The 24,675-nt window shown below is 39.0% G+C and overlaps 2 protein-coding genes across 2 annotated transcripts; one reads left to right on the top strand and one right to left on the bottom strand.

The window, feature by feature from the left end:
- Positions 1 to 838: 838 nt before the first annotated feature.
- Positions 839 to 3,312, bottom strand: LOC120063886 (homeobox even-skipped homolog protein 2-like). Its single transcript, XM_039014204.1, is given in 3 exon segments — positions 839 to 1,447; positions 2,318 to 2,556; positions 2,907 to 3,312. Coding segments are annotated over 3 exon segments (1,254 nt in total).
- A 15,415-nt stretch (positions 3,313 to 18,727) lies between these two features.
- LOC120063731 (homeobox protein Hox-D12a-like) lies at positions 18,728 to 19,871 on the top strand. Its single transcript, XM_039014026.1, has 2 exons — positions 18,728 to 19,331; positions 19,560 to 19,871. Exons 1-2 carry the CDS (start codon positions 18,764 to 18,766, stop codon positions 19,796 to 19,798), a joined length of 807 nt encoding a protein of 268 aa, XP_038869954.1. The 5' UTR covers positions 18,728 to 18,763; the 3' UTR covers positions 19,799 to 19,871.
- The last annotated feature ends 4,804 nt before the right edge of the window (positions 19,872 to 24,675 follow it).

Raw genomic sequence — 24,675 nt, 5'->3', positions numbered from 1 at the left:
TTCAACAAGTCACATAAATTATTTAAAATATATATATATTTTTACATAAGTTATGTGACTTGTTGAATGTTTATTCAATTTAAATCAGTATACACCGGAGATCATACACGCCTATATATTATAGCACCTGACAGCGGGTCTCAGAACGAGGAGTGAAGGTACAGGATTGGCAATTTTCGCCATAATCCTCTATTCTTAACATCATTACTGACAAGTTCAAAGCGGTGCAAAATTCTATGCACCTTACTTGAAGATTAGGAATATCCCTTGAGCTGTACAGGTCATTATTCAGTAGTAGTTGTGGCACATATTTGAAATATGATTCTCACCATAACCTACACTAATAACGAATCTACACGTAACAATATTTCATAAAGAAAAGCAATGCCCAGCATTGATTTGATAAATGCAGAGAACAATAATTACAGTGCCTTAAAATAATACCAAAATATAACTGGGAAATTTGAAAAGAAGATGGAATTGATGGAAAATATATTTGATATAAGTGGATAAATCACGAGTAGCGTGGGCCTATCACTGAATTTGATAGTTATGTCTAGGTTTTAAGGCACAGGAATCCAGGTGTGAATTAAGAAAAATAAAGCTTCATCACCAACGCACTAACAAAATAGTCCTTTAAATTACTGTCAATCTAGCACTTACCAATGTTAACACTTTTGGCTTCTTTAAAAAAAACAACGAATTATGCTAATTGTTTTGAAATTACCTTTATTTGTCCCCCAAATATTGGAGTCGTAGATGTAGGCCTATGTATAAACTAATAGCAAAGCATAAAACAGAACCAACTGCACTTGATTTAGATCTTCCAGTGATGAAGTTATCTGTTTAGTGAAGATTCCTCTCTCTGGTCTGGTGATGGAACCGAGGTTTTGCTCAGGACAGCTGCAGAATACGGAAAAAATCCACTTTCGGACCTCTGCCCAGATGCGGTGCAGGTGAAGTCAGTGTTGGTACTTCTGGAGCCTAGCGCGCTGGCCGCCTGGCTGCTGCGACAACTGAGGCACGAGCATAGCCCAGTGGCCGATGGTGCGCTGACCGCAGCTGCACATGCTGCTGCTGCCGCTGCTGCTGCCGCCGAGCTATTGAGGCCTGCGGGTGACTGATAAAGTCCTGGGTGCCTGAAGCCACAGAGAAGCTCTGGGCGTGAGTAAGGATGGGAGAGTGCACGGAAAGTATCGAGAGGGCGAATGGAGGTAGTGAAAGGTGACGATGCAACACCAGACGCAGCTGCGGCAGCGGCAGCTGCTGTGACACCAACATGCGGGTAATAGTGCAGAGGCATGTGGGAATGGAAAGGGTATGGTAGACTTCCGGTGGCTGCCGCGTGCGTCATCATGTAGGTGTAAAAGCTTGGATCTGCTGGATGGGGCCAAGACATCGCCAAACGTTGCCTCTTGTCCTTCATCCGCCTGTTCTGGAACCATACCTACAGACAGAGAATCATCATTCATGTTTCCTTTAAGACCCTATTAAATCCAACCCGAATTGTGGCATTGTAGCATTACAAAATATCGGGTCGACTCGCATGCATTTTTCCAGTGTTCAGGACATGCGTGTGCCTATAACAATATTTACTTCGTGAACATTGCTAATGCAAGTTTGACAAATTTAAGAGTTTAAAACGAATAGGCCAGTATACATGTATTTGTGAATAGTTATTTTTAGGGACCATTAAACAAATCAGCAAGTTGAAGAAATGTGTTGACTTTTTTTTATAGTGACTTTTTTTCATGTATTCATTTCAGATTAATTAATTAATTAATTACTTCATTTCAGATTCATTTCTGGAATAGATTCGAGTAGACCATTGTCTTGCTCACATTGTGAATTATACAAAACGGATTCGGTTATAGGTTTGCTCTCTGTGTGTATGTGTTTGCTCTCTCTCTGTGTGTTTGTGTGTGTGTGCGTGTGTGTTCCAATGTATGCATGTTGACCAGCGTGTGTTTTAGTGGAGTGTGTAATATAATTGTAGCATATACATTCCTAACTATTTGTGATGTAACCTACATTATTATGTCATGTATTTAAAAAAAAAAATTAAGATTGAACCTTTATTTAACTATGCAAGTCAGTTAAGAACAATTTCTTATTTTACAATGACGGCCAACCCCTAACCCGGACGATGCTGGGCCAATTGTGCGCCGCCTTATGGTACTCCCAATCACGGCAGGTTGTGATACAGCCTGGAATCAAACCAGGGGCTGTAGTGACGCCTCTAGCACTGGGATGCAGTGCCATAGACCGCTGCACCACTCGTGAGCCCCTGTACGCATATAACAGAACCCAGGCCTACCTTTATTGTAGTTTCAGGTAGATTGAGTGATGCGGCAAGTTCACATCTTCTTGGTCTTGAGACATAATTTTCCCTGTAAAACTCTTTCTCCAGTCTTCCTATTTGTTCTCTGGTGAATGCAGTCCGGTACCTTCTCACCTGATCCGCATTTGACATGTTTGAACACATTCCATTCCCGTTCAAATTGGAAAGGAAGGATGAATTTGTGTTGGAGCCTCCAGTATTATTGTCAGAAAAACCTTTAGGAAAGAAATATGCAATTATTATTCGATAGTCTCATCTAAGCTTTATAGGCAATGTTGTTGTGTATATTGGCTATTATATATTCTTATGATATCACATGAGATGATACCTATACGCTAAATAATACATCATTTTTGTAGCAATAGCTGTGAAATATTTGAAAATGAAAGACACATTTATTCTTTATTACTTATTATTATTAGGCCTATTATTATTATTTATAATATTGTTATATTATTATAATATTGGTATTGTTATCCATTATCCGTTTTAAGGTATCAAATACATTTATTTATCTTTCATGATTTATTTCGATCATTACATTTGAGGTCCAAGTGAATATTACCTTTGCTGTTGTTTTCCTTGTGTTGGCTCGGGGAACGATACGATGGGCATCCCACCTCCACATCACTGTTCATGTCTGAGTCTTGAGAAACTTCAGGGTATAAGTGGATTTTTTTTCTGCTTTCTGACAATGAAATCTCCGCTGAGGAGTTTTTCTCGCTGTTGTGGTGGGCACCGAAAAGACTGTCCGTCTCGAACTTGCCTTTGGTTGGAATATCCCCGAGACTTCCATGAAGCGAGGCGGAAGTTATTTTCGGGTTTAGTCGATCACCGTGCTGAGCATTTTCGAGGGCCTCCAACACGGAATTTCCAGCCGAGTCTGACAGGTTTGAGAGCCTTTTGCCAGACACGGGACTGTGTAGACCTCTCTCCATCAGAATCATCTATTTTCTTCTTCTCTCCATCATTAAGCCTTGTAGGAAAAAAAACTATTTCCGGGGCTGGTGCTCCGATGAGTTGTGGCGGAGTTCATCCGCATTCAGATCAGCAACTCTCTAAATAATATAACACCTTTTTTATGAGAGAGAGACGTACAAATTAATAGAATGCCAATGCGAGCAACGAATGACCGTTCAAAATGACCCGCGAATCATTTTTAGCCCAAAATGTAAAGGTACGCGTGAAGCTGCTCGAATGATCATATATTGTAACAGGTTTATAAGCAAATAAATACGAGATGGCGTTCATTTGATGATGGATGCGGCCTGCGGTCAGACGAATGAATATACACGTGGAGCGGAAGAGGAGAAGTGAGGAGTGGAGTGAGTGTGTGTTCCTGGACTGATCCGAGTCTGCTTTAGATTGCCCGTGGGTTTGGCCTCGCCTGAAATTGACAGCCTGATTAATAAAATGTGCGCCGCAACATCTCCCTCTTCTTTTAGGAATATCATTATGCTTTGATTCTCTGTTGTTTCTCCCTTCTCTTCTCTCTGCCCTTCAGTCTGCTTCTCTTTCTCCGTCGATCATTTCCATAGAGGGATTTTTGAATGATACATTATTACTGAAATAGTTATTTTGTGAGATCCATTTAACAGCATTTAAACAGCATTTAACAGCATTTAAATGCGAGTTATGATTGTGAATATAACTGTTTCACTTTTTATGATCATTTGAAGTTGTCTTTTGCGTTTTTGTCATGTTTGTGTTCTACACTGCACACATGTAAAAACACATTTTGAGAGCATCATTATATTATATCTATAATTTAAACAATGAATGTCAGATCCAGTATGGTATAACCAATGCCACAATGCTTATGACACTGGCAGTTTCGGTTATTATTAGTAGCCTATTGTCTCCATTACTTCTCGAACAATACTGTGATTTAGAATGAATTACAATGAATAAGAAATTGGACCTAACGAAGACTAATTTCTTCTTTATTTTTGTCATTTTCAAGCCTGAAATAATTATGTTTTATTGAGCTCAATCAAAACTCCTCCTCGTGAAACATGACCTATTGTTACACAGGTTTGGAGTTGTATTATAATCAGACCTGTATTGTATATGATTTGGTGACGTGCATATTTTAGAACTATACTACCTGTATCTCAAAATGTATAGGTTACACAGGTTACTACCGGTATCTCAAAATGTATAGGTTACACAGGTTACTACCGGTATCTCAAAATATATAGGTTACACAGGTTACTACCGGTATCTCAAAATATATAGGTTACACAGGTTACTACCGGTATCTCAAAATATATAGGTTACACAGGTTACTACCGGTATCTCAAAATATATAGGTTACACAGGTTACTACCGGTATCTCAAAATATATAGGTTACACAGGTTACTACCGGTATCTCAAAATATATAGGTTACACAGGTTACTACCGGTATCTCAAAATATATAGGTTACACAGGTTACTACCGGTATCTCAAAATATATAGGTTACACAGGTTGCAATCACATTGTTTTTTCTGTTATCAAGTATTGTGGTATTAATATTGTGAGGAGTTAGTAGCATGTCTTCCGATGTGTTGCTTCTAGATCTTTAAGGCAACATGAACTATAAGGTATATTGTAATATTGTTTGGAACAGAATACATCCAGGTAATGCTCTGTCTCCTAAATGGTGTCAGATTCAGAGGGAGAATGGCTCCTAACGGTAAGGTTAACGGTGAATGCATCATATATTCGGTGGCGGAATGGAACAAAGCGGGGAGGAACGTCGTGTATGCATCCTTTGGCACCCCCCAGAGTTTCCCTGGATTATCACAATGCCTGAGTGTTGAGGTGTTCCATTTTCTGTGGGTAGGAAGGCCATCCTGTGATGAACAAGATAATATCTACAGTTGAAGTCGGAAGAATACATACACTTTAGCCAAATACAACAAAAAAACTCAGTTTTTCACAATTCCTGACATTTAATCCTAGTAAAAATTCCCTGTTTTAGGTCTGTTCGAATCCCCACTTTATTTTAAGAATGTGAAATGTCAGAATAATAGTAGAGAGAATGATTTATTTCAGCTTTTATTTCTTTCATCACATTCCCAGTGGGTCAGAAGTGTACATACACTCAATTACTATTTGGTAGCATTGCATTTAAATTGTTTAATTTCTGTCAAATGTTTCAGGTAGGCTTCCACAAGTTTCTCACAATAAGTTGGATGAATTTTCCTCCTGACAGAGCTGGTGTAACTGAGTCAGGTTTGTAGGCCTCCTTGCTCGCACATGCTTTTTCAGTTCTGCCCACACATTTTCTATGGGATTGAGGTCAGGACTTTGTGATGGCCACTCCAATACCTTGACTTTGTTGTCCATTTTGCCACAACTTTGGAACTACGCCAGCGGTCATTGTCCATTTGGAAGACCCATTTGCGACCAAGCTTTAACTTCCTAACTGATGTCTTGAGATGTTGCTTCAATATATTCACATCATTTTCCTCTCATCATGATGCCATCTATTTTGTGAAGTGCACCAGTCCCTCCTACATTAAAGCACCCCCACAACATGATGCTGCCATCCCCGTGCTTCACGGTTGGGATGGTGTTCTTCGGCTTGCAAGCCTCCCCCTTTTTCCTCCAAACATAATGATGGTCATTATGGCCAAACAGTTCTATTTTTGTTTCATCAGACCAGAGGACATTTCTCCAAAAAGTACGATCTTTGTCCCCATGTGCAGTTTCAAACCATAGTCTGGCTTTTTTTATGGTGGTTTTGGAGCAGTGGCTTCTTCCTTGCTAAGTGGCCTTTCAGATTATGTCGATATAGGACTCGTTTTACTGTGGATATAGATACATTTGTACCTGTTTCTTCCAGCATCTTCACAAGGTCCTTTGCTGTTGTTCTGGGATTGAATTGCACTTTTTTCACCAAAGTACGTTCATCTCTAAGAGACAGAACACGTCTCCTTCCTGAGCGGTATGACGGCTGCGTGGTCCCATGGTGTTTATACTTGCGTACTATTGTTTGTACAGATGAATGTGGTACCTTCAGGCTTTTGTAAATTGCTCCCAAGGATGAACCAGACTTGTGGAGGTCTGCAATTTTTATCTGAGGTCTTGGCTGATTTCTTTTGATTTTCCCATGATGTCAAGCAAAGAGGCACTGAGTTTGAAGGTAGGCTTTGAAATACATCCACAGGTTCACCTCCAATTCACTCAAATGATATCAATTCACCTATCAGAAGCTTCTGAAGCCATGACATAATTTTCTGGAATTTTCCAAGCTGTTTAAAGGCACAGTCAACTTAGTGCTTGTAAACTTCTGACCCACTGAAATTGTGATACAGTGAATTATAAGTGAAATAATCTGTCTGTAAACAATTGTTGGAAAAATTACTTGTGTCATGCACAAAGTAGATGTCCTAACCGACTTGCTAAAACAACAGTGTGTTAACAAGAAATTTGTGGAGTGGTTGAAAAACGAGTTTTAATGACTCCAACCTAAGTGTATGTAAACTTCCGACTTCAACTGTACGTATGGTCACTGGGGACAATGTCATCAATGCACTTATTGATTAAGCCAGTGACTGATGTGGTGTACTCCTCAAGGCCATCGGAAGAATCCCGGAACATATTCCAGTCTGTGCTAGCAAAACAGTCCTGTAGCTTAGCATCTGCGTCATCTGACCACTTCCTTATTGAGTGAGTCGCTGGTACTTCCTGCTTTAGTTTTTTATTGTAAACAGGAATCAGGAGGATAGAGTTATGGTCAGATTTGCCAAATGGAGGGCGAGGGAAAGCTTTGTACGCATCTCTGTGTGTGGAGTAAAGATGGCCTAGAGTTTTTTTTCCCCCTCTGGTTGCACATTTAACATGCTGATAGAAATTAGGTAAAGCGGATATGTTTCCCTGCATTAAAGTCATCGGCAACGCCTCTGGATGAGCATTTTCTTGTTTGCTTATGGCCTTATACAGCTCGTTGAGTGTCGTCTTAGTGCCAGCAACAGAAGCTCTTTTCGGTCATAAGAGACTGTGGCAGAAACATTATGTACAAAGTAAGTTACAAATGCTGTGAAAAAACACACACAATAGCAGCCATCTCTTCCGGCACCATCTCTATCATGCGTGGGAATACTTTGGAAATGTAAAATCACTTGGAGCTGATTTTCCTAGTGTTTTTACAAAGTGGAATGGGAATTACTGCATTCGTTAACATTTCTTTGGGGATGTCTTGAGAATATATTGTTTGGCCATTTGTCATAGACACTTGCTAAAAAACTTTAATGAGCAAGCAAGCCTTCCTTCATGACCTGGCCTCTGTAAATTGGTATAGAATCAGCTTGGTCCCCTCTTTCGAAGACGCTTGGACCTTCTGTTTTGATATTTTCAGTGGTATTGTTAACAAATTGAGAAAAAGAAACCGGTTCAGCCTCTGGTTAAACTGTTATCTTGCAGAGTTACTCTACCTCAAGAATTCCATTTGGCAAATCGCTCTGCAGAAGCATACGAAGTGCACTCAGGCTATCCGGAAGGCCTAAGTTAGTTACTTTAAGGAGAAGTTCTGTCTCTGTGGGTCTAACCCCAAGAAGTTCTGGAAAACGGTTAAAGACCTGGAGAATAAACCCTCCTCCTCACAGTGGCCCATGTCCCCTGATGATGTGGTTGTTACTGACAAGGAACACGTGGCTGAGCTCTTTAACCACCACGTCATTAAGTTAGGATTCCCATTTGATTCTGCCATGCTCGATCCTAGGTCCCATGCTCTTCTCAATTTACATCAACAACATAGCTCAAGCAGTAGGAAGCTCTCATCCATTTATATGCAGATGATACAGTCTTATACTCAGCTGGCACCTCCTGATTTTGTGTTAAATGCTCTACAATAAAGCTTTCTTAGTGTCCAACAAGCTTTCTCTGCCCTTAACCTTGTTCTGAACACCTCCAAAACAAAGGTCATGTGGTTTGGTAAGAAGAATGCCCCTTCTCCCCACCGGTGTGATTACTACCTCTGAGGGTTTAGAAATTGAGGTAGTCACCTCATACAGACGTAATTTATAGATCGGCAGGTAAGGGTGCTCTCGAGCGGCTAGATGTACTTTACCATTCGGCCATCAGATTTGCCACCAATGCTCCTCTGTAAACTGGCCATCTCTGTATACCCATTGCAAGTGCAGCCCTCATCCTCCACATACAACACCTGTTCTGCTAGTCACATGCTGTTAAAGGTCCCCAAAGCACACACATCCCTGGGTTGCTCCTCTTTTCAGAGCCTAGCTTCTGGAACGAGCTGCAAAAAAACACACAAACTGGACCGTTTTATCTCAATCTCTTCATTCAAAGACTCAATCATGGACACTCTTAGTGACAGTTGTGGCTGCTTCGCGTGACGTATTGTTGTCTCTACCTTCTTACTCTTTGTGCTGTTGTCTGTGCCCAATAATGTTTGTACCATGTTTTGTGCTGTGATCATGTTGTGCTGCTGTCATGTTGTGTTGCTACCATGTTGTTATCGTGTTGTGTTGCTACCATGCTGTGTTGTCATGTGTTGCTGCCATGCTATGTTGTTGTCTTAAGTCTCTCTTTATGTAGTGTTGTGGTGTCTCTCTTGTCGTGATGTGTGTTTTGTCCTATATTTGTATTTTATATTTAATTTTTAATCCCAGCCCCCATCCCGCAGGAGGCCTTTTGCCTTCTGGTAGGCCGTCATTGTAAATAAGAATTTGTTCTTATCTGACTTGCCTAGTTAAATAAAGGTTAAATAATACTTTGCCAGTGGTTGAATGAGGAATTGGAAAGCACTGGGAAAATGTTGTCCTCGGTTGCAACAGTAACCAAGTGGGGCGAGGCTTAGGGAAGTGTCAATTTGTATTGTGACGTCACAAATGGATGTTACATACATTGTCACAATTATGATGTCACAATGGGATATTAGCATGAATTTTAATTATTTGGGAAATTGGCTCCTTGTGATGCATGTAGACTAGTATGTCAACTGATATATAAGTTAGCTGTCATTTTGTGAGTAAACAAAACATGTAGGTGTTTTCCCCTTATGATGCATGAATAGACTATTATGTCACGTGATATAGGTTACTATAGCTGTCGTTTATCAGTAAAACTAGTCAACTTTTGTAGGCTATTCCCAAAAAGGGCCAACAATACTTAAATATAAAACGTATGTATTTATGAAATACATGAAACAAATAGTATCATTATTGGTTGATTCGTATTATGTAGTGTTTGAATTCATATTTATATCTAAATAAATAGGCATACTCTGTGTCAGATTAATTGTAGATGGTTTAAATTAGCCGTGATACTTAGGTTCTATCATTGGAACAGTTCAGTGTTATTTTATATCTATTTCATTTTAGAATCATTTAGTTAACTTTAATTAAGAACCTATGCCCAAAGCACTTCATCAAGTCTAATTGTTGCACTTGTGACTCACTGATGAGGTCTTTAACGTAAGTGTGCCAAAGGTGGACACGTTCCGCTGTCTCACTTCCCTCAGGTTTTACAACAGTGTGCAGTCTGTCAACAACCTTTTTAAGACACTCGTTTGAGTAGAAGTCAAAGACAAAACAGCAGGTTGTAGAGCACAAATCGATTGTCTGGTTTTGTTTTTCGACTTCTCAAATTGTACTCGTTAGGAAGTAATTTAAGCCAACAGGTGTAGGACCTGCTTTGGACTGTGATGGATATTCAGCTACTGTAGTCTCCACAATTGACAAATCCCTTCTCAATGTAAACTGATAGAGCCATCTAGTGATAACTTTCTACCATTGCAGGCTGCCACCCTTTTAGACAATAGATTTGTGCTAGAAGGTTTACTCTATTCATTAGTTTCAACAGAATCTTCAAATGCAAGTATTATGCCCCAAACTGTACTCACAACGAAAGGTTACACTCGCTGTACACCGACTGATTCGACCTTAGGAATTCAACTAGTTATGAACGTATAAGAATGTCTATTCTGTGTGTGCCACTGTTATGGCCGTTAAAAAATATAGGAACTATAAAGGAAATGTACAGCGCCTTCGGAATGTATTCAGACCCCTTGACTTTGTCCACATTTTGTTATGTTACAGCCTTATTCTAAAATGGATTATATAAATTAAAATCCTAAGCAATCTACATACAACACCACATAATGACAAAGCGAAAACAGGTTGTTAGAAATGTTTTCAAATTTATATTAAAAAAAAGAAATACATTATTTACTTAAATATTCAGACCCTTTCCATTGATCATCTTTGAGATATTTCTACAACTTTTTATTTTATTTTATTTTATTTCACCTTTATTTAACTAGGTAGGCTAGTTGAGAACAAGTTCTCATTTACACCTGCGACCTGGCCAAGATAAAGCAAAGTAGTGCGACACAAACAACAACACAGTTACACATGGAATAAACAAGCGTACAGTCAATAACACAATAGAAAAAAAGAAAGTCTTGATTGGAGAAAAAATAAAACTTGATTGGAGTCCAACTGTGGTAAATTCAATTGATTGGACATGATTTGGAGACGGCACGCACCTGTCTATATAAGGTCCCACAGTTGACAGTGCATGTCAGAGCAAAAACCAAGCCATGAGGTCGAAGGAATTGTCCGTAGAGTGCTGAGACAGGATTCTGTAGAGGCACAGATTTGGAAAAGGGTACCAAGAAATGTCTGCAGCATTGAATTTTCCCAAGAAACAAGACTCTTCCTAGAGCTGGCTGCCCGGCCAAACTGAGCAATGGGGGGAGAAGGGCCTTGGTCAGGGAGGTGACTCATCTCTAGAGTTCCTCTGTGGAGATGGGAGAACCTTCCAGAAGGTCAAACATCTCTGCAGCACTCCAACAATCAGGCCTTTACGGTAGAGTGGCCAGACGGAAGCCACTCCTCAATAAAAGGCACATGACAGCCCGCTTGGAGTTTGCCAAAAGGCACCTAAAGACTCTCAGACCATGAGAAACAAGATTCTCTGGTCTGATGAAACCAAAATTGAACTTTTTGGCCTGAATGCCAAGTGTCACGTCTGGAGGAAACCTGGCCCCATCCCTATGGTGAAGCATGGTGGTGGCGGCATCATGCTGTGGGGATGTTCTTCAGTAGCAGGGACTGGGAGACTAGTTAGGATCAAGGGAAAGATGAACGGAGCAAAGTACAGAGAAATCCTCGATGAAAACCTGCTCCAGAGCACTCAGAACCTCAGACTGGGGAGAAGGTTCACCTTCCAACAGGACAATGACCCTAAGCACACAGCCAAGACAACACAGGAGTGGCTTCGGGACAAGTCCCAGAATGTCCTAGAGTGGCCAGAGCCCGGATTTGAATCCGATCAAGCATCTCTGGAGAGACCTGAAAATAGCTGTGCAGCGACGCTCCCCATCCAACCTGACAGAGCTTGAGAGGATCGGCAGAGAAAAATGGGAGACACTGCCCAAATATAGGTGAGCAAAGCTTGTAGGATCATCATACACAAGAAGACTCGAGGCTGTAATCGCTGCCAAAGGTGCTTCAACAAAGTACTGAGTAAAGGGTCTGAATACTTATGTAAATGTGATATTTCCATTTTTTTACTTTATACATTTGCAAACATTTCTAAAAAACAGTTTTCGCTTCGTGATTATGGGGTACTGTATGTAGATTGATGGGGGGGGGGGCACAATTTAATCCATTTTAGATTAAGGCTGTAATGTAACAAAATATGTAAAACGTCAAGGGGTCTGAATAGTTTCCGAATTCACTGTAGCTTTCATCAGTTTTGATGTGCAGCTACGCATTGTGTTGTATGCTCCCTGTTTTCGATCTTTATTTGATTTGAGGAACACAACTTTTTATTGACAACAGGCCTTTATTTTTTTTTGGGGGGGGGGGCTATTATATCGTTAAGTACAGACAGCAAAGTTCAAGTGTGATGTTCAAGTGTTTCCATGTCGTGCTATTTTGAAGTTGAACCTTTATTTATCTAAGTCAGATAAGAACAAAATCTTATTTTACAATGACGGCCTACCAAAAGACAAAAAGCCTCCTGCGGGGACGGGGGCTGGGATTAAAAATACAAAATAAAATATAAAAATATAGGACAAAACACACATCACGACAAGAGAGACAACACAACACTACATAAAGAGCGAACTAAGACAACAACATAGCAAGGCAGCAACACATGACAACACAGCATGGTAGCAACACAAGATGACAACAACATGGTAGCAACACAACATGGTAACAGCACAAAACATGGTACAAACATCATTGACAACAAACAGCACAAAGGGCAAGAAGGTAGAGACAACAATACATCACGCAAAGCAGCCTCAGTTGTCTGTTTTTATTGTAGTTGACTATTTAGTATTTGGCGTAACCTTGAGCAGAGTAAACCCTCACAGGAGATCCTACTGAAATTTCATATGGCCTAAATTCTATTCTATGACTTTGAACAATGTTTGGATTATTGATTCTATAGTGACATCGATGCCAATGGATGTATACGGCTTGACTAATAGTTTCAAATATTTTTTTCTAGGACTAAAATATTTGAATAGTGGTAGACTCCTATTCCAATCAAATGCTAGCACAGTGGTTTGTGTATTCCCAACGAAAAGAAAACGATCCCAAAAGCCACTTGAAAAATATTGTTAACGGTAAATATGTGTATATGTGACGCAACGCAACATGCATTCATTGTTTTTAACACGAAGTTAAAAAGATGTTGATTTCTATATTGCTATATAATGGAATTATTTTGAATATACCATTGTGACTTTTCTCATTACAATTGCATAACTAGTTTGATATAAATATTTTAAGAATAACCAATGAAGTCGACACAAAGCATGCAACAGTTTTTAAATGTGCTATTAGCTGCTTCCCACGTTTAACAAGTATTCATGTTTTTTCCCATTTTCAGACAATAACCTTTTTTCTGTTCTGATTTTTTGTTTGTTTGTTCAGTTCAGGATGTATTTTTACCCGTGCAAATGAATAGGCTGTTTCAGTAGTTGAAGTCTTGGCGAAGTTGGCAACGAAAACGTTATAGGCTAAGTTAACCTGTATATATTCAGTTAAATAAAAGCTGTCAATGATGAATAAAATAGGCTTTTGATACATTTGTTGACAATACAAAACCATTGTTATGGAGTCACTTATGAAGTCTCTTATGAAGTCTCTTATGAAGTCTCTTATGAAGTCTCTTATGAAGTCTCTTATGAAGTCTCTTATGAAGTCACTTATGAAGTCTCTTATGAAGTCACTTATGAAGTCTCTTATGAAGTCACTTTCTGATTCTATAGGCTTAAGCATAGGCCTATTTAATATTCAAATGTTTTGCAGTTTTTACGTTTTATAGTTTTGGAAACCTGAGTATTATATAATTAACATTTTCCTTATTTTACTATTATTCTTGCCAAAAACAATACCACAATAGCCTAGTACTCAGATTAGCCATTATCCATGGTGTATATGCATGTCACGTGAAAGCAACCGACCAACCACATTTAGTTGTCAGTGTTCTGTAATTAGTCAAGCGAAACATATATAAAGGCTTATTTGTCTTCATCCTTGGTTTGGTTTCACGCGCTGCAATGCAGTACCTTGTGGATCTGAGAGGACTATGTGAGGTTTCACACGGAGAGAAATGGCGGTGGCTGTTCTTCAAAACTGAAATGAAGTTATTGGGAGATAACATCTCCTCTGTTAATCGTAGTTTTTATTAATCTGCTCGCGGCTCTCACCCAAGCAGGTCTGCTTCAGGACTAACGGTATACACAATTTAAGTCAAACCGAACTGGCTTGGCTCAGAATCTCTTCAACCACAAGCAACCGACCTGTCTACAGCAACTGCAAATCCATCACTCACTTTTGGCTGTCATTTCGCGAGTAGTTACTTTGGTTGCAAATTCCCTGACAGTAATATATTACAACAGAGTGTAATGAAATCAACGTCCCCGGCGTCTCTATCCTCTATCTGGATACTTCACAGATAAACCAATGCATTTCTTCCTTGTTTTTGAGTTTAAAAAAAAAGTTCCTACACTGCAGTAAAAATGCAGTCCAGACTGAAAGATGTTGGTGATGTTTTCCAAGGTTACCCAAGAATCGCTGGATATCATGCTGTATCTGTTGTAACCAGGGCTGGTCCTGGAGATCCGAGGCATGAGCGTGTTTTACCTATCGAGGACTATCATCAATGGATCTGGGCTAATAGTTGGTGCAGTCCACTGTATTATACCAGAGAATAGACCAAGGGCTCGCAATTCTGCAAGTCATCTCTCACAGGTCGGTTATATCTTCTTTGGCCTCTTTTGAACTATTATTTCACCCACTTACAATGGCTTTGGTAGTTTAAAATATTTTTTAAAATTAGTTCGCCAACACGAGGGTTCCAAAAGAATGAATAAACCGTATTTTAGCCTGAAAACACACAAGACCACACTACTAACTGACATTTACGTTTGTGGTAATAACATGTCAAAATGATTTTCCTCTTCTCGAAAACATGTAAGTTATTCTTGTTCCATACCTGTGTAGAGTAAAAACAATATGATGTCATCCCATTATACAGACGTTTGAGAAATAACGGGTGCCCTTCACGAAACTACAGCTCAAGGTGTCACGATCTTTCAAGATCGAACCCAGAAGCAGACCAGGACAAGGAGCGTAGGAAGAAGGTGAGTATTTATTTACAATAAAATGTGAAAAGGTAGATATATCCAGATGGCGTAGCGGCCAGCGGTGGTGAATAGATGAGAAGAAATAGGTGAGTCCAATGTAGTAGTAGAATCCTCTGTCAACCAGGCGGGAATGGAGTGAATGATCCAGGTGAGTAACTGAAGGCAAAACAAACGGAGGTAAGTTCAAGGCAAGCAATACGTAAATGAAAACAACAAAACAAATACTATCCAACTGGAGTCTGGTACTCAGGCACAACATACTGTTCATGGCTAACGATCCGGCAGGGAATGGAAGTCAGGACAGAGCTTTTGAAGGGTAGAGATGATGATCAGGACAGGTGTGCAGATTACTGATGGGAAACAGGTGCGGGTGAACATCAATCTCCCAATGAGCTAATTCGCCCGGCAACCAGACAGGGTGCGTTCCAGGACACCTGAAACACACTCCAGGACAGACACACAGGCAAACCCAGACTCAGGAAGCGGGATTCGTGACACAAGGAACTACGAGAGTTTATTACCAAAGAGAAAAAACTACGGATAGCTTCTTCCACCAAACTTTCTGAGAGACAAGTAACAATATGGTTTCAAAATCGTCGTGTCCATTATCATTATTGTCTCAGCTATCAGTTATTTTGGTAAATATTTATATTAATGTGTTGTAATCCCTGCTAATTGATAGGTTGAGTCACTGTCTATTGTTTATATTAAATCATATATTTTTATGTTTAAATTGTATATACATTTCTGAGATGTTTTTGTTGTTACTGTTGTTGAAATTGTAGGCCTTGGTTATGGTTGGGTTATTCAGGCCACATTTGAAGTATATCGTAATAATATCATATCACCTAGATTTAGACGAGGGGCATACATTTGGGGTAGGTTTTACCCAGAAAAAGACAAAAAATCATTCTCAATGGAGTATCTCCATTAAAAGGGCCTTTTAGTCCAGGGCTAGGCTTCTGTGTCCGGGAAACCGCCCCTTAAAATCTATTCACATTTCTATTATTATTATTTTATACTTTTCTTTTTATGGATGGGCATGGGTCTGCTTGAATACGTCACCACACATTTACAATTACGCTAATTTGTTTTCATAAGGTAACATTTAGCCAAAGCAAAGGGGGAATTTGGTATGATTGGGTGACTAAAATACAATTGTTCACACAATCAAATTTTCGCATATTTCTAAGACGTATCAGGTCAGTTCTTAAACATTAATTGTGTATCTTAGACTATCATCTAACAACACACACGTTTTGCGATGTGGCTATGTAGGCATGTAGAAGGTCTACGCTGAGACTTGTAGCCTACTTGCACGTAGGTCCACGTTTTTAGTTTTGCGATCAATCAATGTAATCTATCAATCTAAAAATGTTCATAGTCTTTGTTTATAAAAATGTTATATAAATGTTTTCTTTCTGACCTTATAATACATGTACAGACTATGATCTCATCACAGGAATTAATAACAAAATGGCAACTATTCATGGTCAATTTTCGCCATCTACTGGATTCAGCACGCAATTACTCCACAAGAGGGCACTTTCTCTTCGAAAAACACAATTGAAATACATTTATATTGCCAATAAAATTATCAGAGTTGATGGAAAATCGTTATATTCTATATTAAGAAAAATCATAATCGGTTTGGTGACGTTTTCTATGAAAATGTAAATACCTGCTATTTAATGTCAGCGCAAAATATACTGTAAAGACCCTGGGTTTATAAGTGCGGATATCGACTCTGCCACTCGAGCATGCTTTTGGGGCATAGTCGATAGCGCGCTGGACTTCGGGTCAGAAGATTAAGGCTTCGATATGTGCCTGTTTCATTACAACAACACCCACCCACCACCCACCCAGTCTCAGAAAACAACAACAGTTCATATGAGACACACGCCTGGGTTTAAATTGTCAGGGTGTTGGCTATTATCTATTATCTTACTAGTGATCAACCCACATCAAAAGTTGTATGCATGATATTTTCTAGAATGGCAACCAGAGGCAATTTCTTTGTTCTAACAAGCGAACAGTCGTCTGTAGAAGAAACCACACTAAACATGTCAGTCTACTTCGACCTGTTTTTGATGAATCGGAGCTCTCTGGACTTTGACGTTGAACTATACCGATATTACACGCTTTCAGTAAGTAAAACGTTGGCTTTTGTAAAATCCATATAACATATTTTGGAGCATCGTTTTCTGTGTATCAATGGCTCAAATAATGTCGTTTTAATGTATTCTTAAGTTTACTAGACTCGTAAAAGATAGGAGGCCAGGCTGTCGCCTTTCTTTCCGGAGACGGAGGGTTTACAATTGTCATTTTCTCGAGGATCCAGTCTAGATTTGCTGGGGAAACTAAAGGAGAACGTAAAATGACTAATGGAGATATGTCAAGGGTCAGTATGAAAAAAGTGTTGAGAGTAGGCTATGCTAATATCGATATTATAGAAATCCAGAACCTAGCAATTTATGTTGTGAAATAGATTAAGAAATATATATATGTATGTTGTCTAATCCAGCTGCTAATATATTTATAACCAGGTTTGCTAATGAAACGTATCAAAAGAGGACATTTCTTTACTATATATGTCAAGAGATAGTACTATTTAAAAGTGTGAAGGAAAAAAAATACGTTGATGTATAATTGAATAACAAATGAACCATAGCCATAGGCCTGAACGGGATTGGTATTTTTCAAATGGCACAAAAGGTAGAATGAACAGGAGTAGGCTATAATATCTATTTTCTTCCCATATGGTTATTCATTTGTTATCATTTTGTTATCATGTTATCATTACTTTCAAATTCATTTGAAGGTATGCAAGGCTACCGTGTTGTTTGTTTGACCATTAATAGGCACATTTTTTCTATATACTTAATCCAATAATGCATTCATTTCTAAATGCCTGATAAAACATTCACAGTAGTGGGGAATCACAATTTCTCAAATAAGAAAACTATGTTCAGTCGTTTGAGGTATATGTAGGCCTATATCCATGAGCTGTGAAAAGAAGAAGAATACGATTTAGGATGTATGTAATACTCAACATTTGTTAGTAGGATTAGCTAGTATTATTGCGTTGAAATTGTATGAACAGTAATACAGCATAATATGCTTAACGGGGCGGCAGGTAGCCTAGTGGTTAGAGCATTGGACCAGTAACCGAATGGTGGCAAGGTCGAAACCACGAGCTGACAAGCTAAAAATCTGTCCTTCTGCCCCTGAACAAGGCACTTAGCCCACTGTTCCTAGGCCTTCATTAAAAGTGAATGTGTTCTTAACTGACTTGCTAGTAAAGTCTTGGACTTGTGAGCCGTGTTAGGAATAGTCTTACGATATCCAATTTTTTTTTTAATACTTTTATCTAAATAAGGAAAAATAGCTACATTCTCTCTTAACTTGAGCATATTTTGTGTAAATTACATTGTCTTGCACTGAACATATATTTTGTTTAAATTATAACAATAAATGGTAGGCTATAGCTAACTAGCAACAATGCCTTATACTAATACGAAAAATCTTCGATTCGATTTAACCATCTAACAAACACCTTTTAGTTTAAAAAAAATGTCCCATTTGTATTTTTCATATAAGCCTATACATGTACTTGTATTTCTCTCTTAACATCACATTACCTTATGGAATATATTTCCGTGCAGTATTATGGCCAATGGTAGGACTGAACAACATGTTTTGCATATCACGTGACACTGCATTAACAAATCAACAATTCATTTTCCTTTATTGTTTAGCAGTCGCTAAAAGGGTTGTAAGGAGCGTTTGAGAGAGCTTCATGGAAATGTGTGAGCAAAATCTTCTGAATTCTAGCTATGTTGGTTCTCTGAATTTCCCCATCCCGGAGTCGTTATGTTTTTCCAACTTGCGGAGCAATGGAGCTCATCTCCCCCAGCTGCATCAGATTTCCTACAACAGGCGAGAGGTGTGCTCGCTCCCGTGGACTTCCCCAAATTCGTGCACATCTCCGCCTCAGAGCCGCGCCATTAGTGGCTACTCTCCGCCGTTTCTACCCAATTCAGTGCCTGTAAATACTCATCCCAACGACCACAACAAGGGACCATTTGACGAGTCCAGTAAATACTACTTTCAGGATGTTAACCACAAACCAGAAGAACCTGCTAGACACGCGCAGGCCTTTTCTGGTGAACATGGAGTTATCAGTTCCGATAGCTCGAAATATGCATTTTCGAGCTTGGACAGACGGTCAGATAATTCCGGTGCACAACACGAACTGAATTACACCAACCAGGCAATTGCCGCCGGAATCAAGCAGTCGGCCAATTCAAATCCCCGAATTCAACCATCTACAAGTAATGCATGTGCCAGAACGGCTTTTTCTGATGGTAAGCATATAACGATTTTTGTTATTTTAAAATTAAACTGCTCTGTATGTCTAGACTATTTATTTCTTAATTTAATAACGTCACCTCCAAATCATAGTTATTGTTATATTTGATGTTTACGCGATGATAATTGCAGACCATGCCTGCTTCTGGATTCTTCAGCATGTCATGTTGGTTTTTATACCAAGAGACCCACAAGTTGCTAAGGACAGTTTTTCCGTTCTCCAGGCGCACCCTGGTGCTCTTCACAAGCGAAACGGAGAAAGAAGAGAAAACCATACACAAAGCCACAGCTTGCTGAACTTGAGAACGAATTCACGATGAACGAATTCATAAACAGGAAAAAACGGAAGGAACTTTCTGACAGACTGGAGTTGAGTGATCAACAAGTCAAAATATGGTTTCAGAACCGCAGAATGAAGAAGAAGAGACTCGTGATGCGCGGGCATGCGTTCTCCATGTACTGAGAGCCTTGGGTCCTGAAAGTGACCTCGTGTGGATTCTGTTCAGACAAGCACAAACACTTCAAACCTCAAACTCTATTCATTTTCAGAAAGGCACAAAATTAAACTTGTGTTTTGAGTGTTTTGTAAAGCATGCGATTTAGGTTAATTGGATACATCAAATTATTTTGTTCAATGACCACACTTAGTATTTCTGAGCGTATAACTCAGTGATAAGGTACGCTCTTGGAAAAAAAGGGGTTTATTGTGGTTATATATAGAACGTTTAATATAGCTATGCAATAGTTTATTTTTGTATTTATGCAGTATCAAAATGAATGTTATTTATAATTTAATCTCTGTAGCCTACATGTATAAATTGTGTAGGATACGTCGTATTGTATTGACGAAATAAAAATGGATTATATGGTTAGAAATGGATATTGCACATATCTGATTGAACGGGTCAGTCCTGCCTGAAATCAAACTGGGCCTATAGGAATTGCTCGTCCAAGCTCAAGTTCGTATTTGTCGGTGGTTTAATGAACCATGAAAAAGTGTTTTGGATTATTTATTTTTTAAGTGTTTGCATGTCTATCTCATGGATATAATAATTGTGTGTAAATGTGTTTTTGTCTTATTTTTAATGTATGCGTAATCATATAAATCAATCATTTATAATGCCTTCCGCTGTTGGCGCTGCAATCGAATGAGAGCTCTTGGGTAAGCTACAGCGTTCTCTCTATATTCAAGTAAAACTGCCTTGGGGGTCCAGTTAATGAGTAGGACTAATTTGAACAGTTTACTGGCTCAATGTTAGTATCATGTGTGATATAGATATATATATATAGATACACTTATCTAGAAAAGTTAAACATTTACATCAATTCATACAATTCCATGCCGACTGGTGTGTGTATTATGCACATGTATACTCAAAATTTCACGCTAACACAAGTGGTCCATGCTATTTAAATATCTGTCCAGCACGTACACGAGGGCTATTTGATCAAGTGGCACATCAACCACAGATAGGTTATTCCTAAATAGACCTACATGAATTTACTACTTCCTGAATATATCTCTCACTCTTTGGCCTATATGATCTTTATGGTTTTGTTTGCTAGTAAACAATTGAATTCATTTATTGTTACATTTAGAAATTATTATCTGGTTTTCGAGGGAGTAGTTTGTAGGATATATTTTAATCTTTGGTATTTTGGGCGGCCGGTTAGGAGCGTTTTGCCAGTAACCGAAATGTTACTGATTCGAATCCCCTAGGTGAAAAATCTGTTGATGTGCCCTTGAGCAAGGCACATAACCCTAATTTCTCCTGCAAATCACTGTGGATAAGAGCTGTCTGCTAAATGACTAAAATGTATAGGCTATACTTGTTTTAAAAAGTTATAATTATTACCAAAGTAAGCACACACTCACTTAATAAAATGCTTATTCGAAGTGGTCTAGCTCGAACTTTTTAATGGTCCGTTATTTACCTCATGATTCTGAAATTATATTTGTTAGTTTACAATCCCATTATCTGAAGGGATCAAAGGGGAACGGTGTGTTCTCCAAAGGTCTTTTTATGAGAACTCTGCTAGAAGACGTCTGCTCATGCTCTTCAGATATGGGGGCGCCAAAACAAAGTTAAGGTCAAGTTAGTATCTTACACACAAACTTTAACCAGATAGTATACTGCATTCTCATCATTCAAATTGTTTAATTTTTTTTGTGTGCTTTGTGTGGTATTTGCAAGGAATTTATCTATTTGATGACACATCTATGAGACGGGCCTGAGAACAAGGCCTGAGAACAAGGCCTGAAAACAAGGCCTGAACTCGACCATTTAGTCAACAACAACTGTTTTGCAGTTTACTCATCTTGTCTTTGTCAATCTGTGTTCATTGCCAATAGCAATTATTGTACATACGATATTATTGGTAGTATAGGACTAGATATTGTTGTTTTAGTACATGGGTTGCAATAAAACATTTTTTCCCCCCTCTACTATACCGTCTGTTGTCGTTTACTTTTCGTTTTGGGCATGTCTTGTGCGTAATGACGTTTTAACATTGTAGTAGTCCATGTGTGTTTCACGATTTTCTACTGCAAGGTTAATATAAACAATGATAGTTTAATGGAATATTTTTCACATTTATTGTGTGGTTAAGATTGGGGATATTTCATTATAGTACACTATATAGAAAAACAACACGGGCTCAACGCATTTCGGGAAAACTGAGATTAACATTTTAATTTGGTTCTAGTTATTTTGTCAAAATAGCAACGCTCAAACATTTCAGACCCAACTGAGGTTATATGCAATTATATGAAACAATAGTCTATGTGTGTTTGAGGGTCTGACACACACACACACACACACACACACACACACACACACACACACACACACACACACACACACACACACACACACACACACACACACACACACACACACACACACACACACACACACACACATATATATATATAAAGCGTTCTCTAACTTGTTACCAAAGGTGTCGCCAAAAAATAATTTAGTAGCCCTATTGTGTTCCTGTTCTACGAAAAAATAACGCATAGCCCTGTCGAATGAAAGTGCCTTATCTGGGACATTTATGTAGATTTTCCATCAAAAGGGCATAGCCTAATCAGTGCAATAATACTATGGAAAATAATAGAAATGGCCCACAATTATAGGCGTAATATGTTAGGTATTCACTATGGTGAATGCTATCCTATTTACTACCCGTTCACGTTCTTTTGTGTTATTTAATAGGCCTATATTTCTATCCGTAAAGTGCAAATGAAGTAACTTGAAAATGAAAGTAATATATGCCTATCGTCTGAAATACTGTTGAAAGTGTAGGATAGGATATAGACTATAGGTTATTATAGGTTACTAAGTAATCGTCCCCCACCAAAGGGTTTCTCCTCCACCAGCTAAAATATACATTTAAACTAGAACCCGCCATTTTGTCTGTGCAATAGAACTATTGGTGATTGCTTGGTGCACGTGGTCTCTGACCCCAGATGGTCAAAGCCAGCAGAGATGTGTTGTACTTCGCGGTGCCAAGCCTTCCTTCAGCCAATCATGCTTATATTTTTTATTTACATTTAAGATGATTTTTTTTAAATAATTGTATTTATAAACATATTTAACCTTTATTTAACTAGGCAAGTCAGTTATGAACAAATTCTTATTTACAATGAAGGCCTACACCGGTCAAAACCGTGATTGGACTCCCAATCACGTCCGGTTGTGATACAGCCTGAAATCGAAACAGGGTCTGTGGTGCCTTAGACCGCTGCGCTACTCGGGAGACCGAGCCCCAGTACCGAGTCAATGTGCAGGGGTACAAGGTAATTGAGGTAATACAGTATGTGCATGTGGGTAGGGGTAAAAGTGAGTAGGCAATCAGGATAGATAATAAACAGAGTAATAGAGTGTGTGTGTGTGTGTGTGTGTGTGTGTGTGTGTGTGTGTGTGTGTGTGTGTGTGTGTGTGTGTGTGTGTGTGTGTGTGTGTGTGTGTGTGTGTGTGTGTGTGTGTGTGTGTGTGTGTGTCTGTGTGTGTTGTACTTTTCTGATTTAATTTCCGTGTATCCCTTTTTTAGGCCTGGATACGTTACTGAAATCAGAAAATAAGGATGCTCGGAAAACGATAGTCCTATAGATGACCTGGACAATCAACAAATGTAAGAAAAACCTGTAAATATTTTCTTCCACTATCATAATCCTCCTCTGTAATGAACTATAATCAACAATGGTCATCATGTTGTCTCTCTTTCTTGTTTTTGTTCTCATTCTTCTATTTCTTTGCTAGCCGATGTGGATGATAAAATATATATTTTTTGTGGATGTTTGGTGCATTTTGTGCATTTGTTTGTATTATTGAAGCACGAGAGCATTGAAAAGAAAGGTACGTTTGTTTTGTCTATCTGTCCAATTTATTAATCACATAACTTGTGTGTATAGATTTGGATTCAAAGTATACTGTGCAGAATGCGGGAACATTCTGTGGCCTTTAACTTGAACTCTAAGGGTATGTCAACTACAATGTTTCCATTGTAACAAGTACACTATATATACAAAAGTATGTGGACACCCCTTCAAATTAGGGGATTCGGCTATTTAAGCCACACCTGTTGCTGACAGTGTATAAAACCGAGCGCACAGCCATGTATTCTCCATAGACAAACACTGCCAGTAGAACGGCCTTACTGAAGAGCTCAGTGACTTTCATGTGGCACCGTCATAGGATGCCACCTTTCCAACAAGTCAGTTTGTCAAATTTCTGCCCTGCTAGAGCTGCCCCTGTCAACTGTAAGTGCTGAAGTGGAAACGGCCGAATAACCGCTCACCAGCCTAAGATCACAATGCGTGGAGGGATGAATCATGCTTCACCATCTGGCCGGCCGACGGACAAATCTGTGTTTGGCAGATGCCAGGAGAACGCTGCAGGCTCCAATGCATAGTGCCAACTGTACAGTTTGGTGGAGGAGGAATAATGGTCTGGGGCTGTTTTTCATGGTTCAGGCTAGGCCCCTTAGTTGCAGTGAAGGGAAATCTTAACTGGGATCGGTTGAGCTAACGTAGGCTAATGCGATTAGCATGAGGTTGTAAGTAACAAGAACATTTCCCAGGACATAGATATATCTGATATTGTCAGAAAGCTTAAATTCTTGTTAATCTAACTGCACTGTCCAATTTACAGTAGCTATTACAGTGAAAGAATACCATGCTATTGTTTGAGGAGAGTGCACAGTTATGAACTTGAAAAGTTATTAATAAACATATTAGGCACATTTGGGCAGTCTTGATGCAACAGTTTGAACAGAAATGCAATGGTTCATTGGATCAGTCTAAAACTGCACATACACTGCTGCCATCTAATG

The sequence above is a fragment of the Salvelinus namaycush genome, chromosome 19 (genome assembly GCF_016432855.1).
Source record: "Salvelinus namaycush isolate Seneca chromosome 19, SaNama_1.0, whole genome shotgun sequence".
NCBI classification, from domain to species: Eukaryota; Metazoa; Chordata; class Actinopteri; order Salmoniformes; family Salmonidae; genus Salvelinus; species Salvelinus namaycush.
This window is presented reverse-complemented; position numbering and strand designations above follow the sequence as displayed.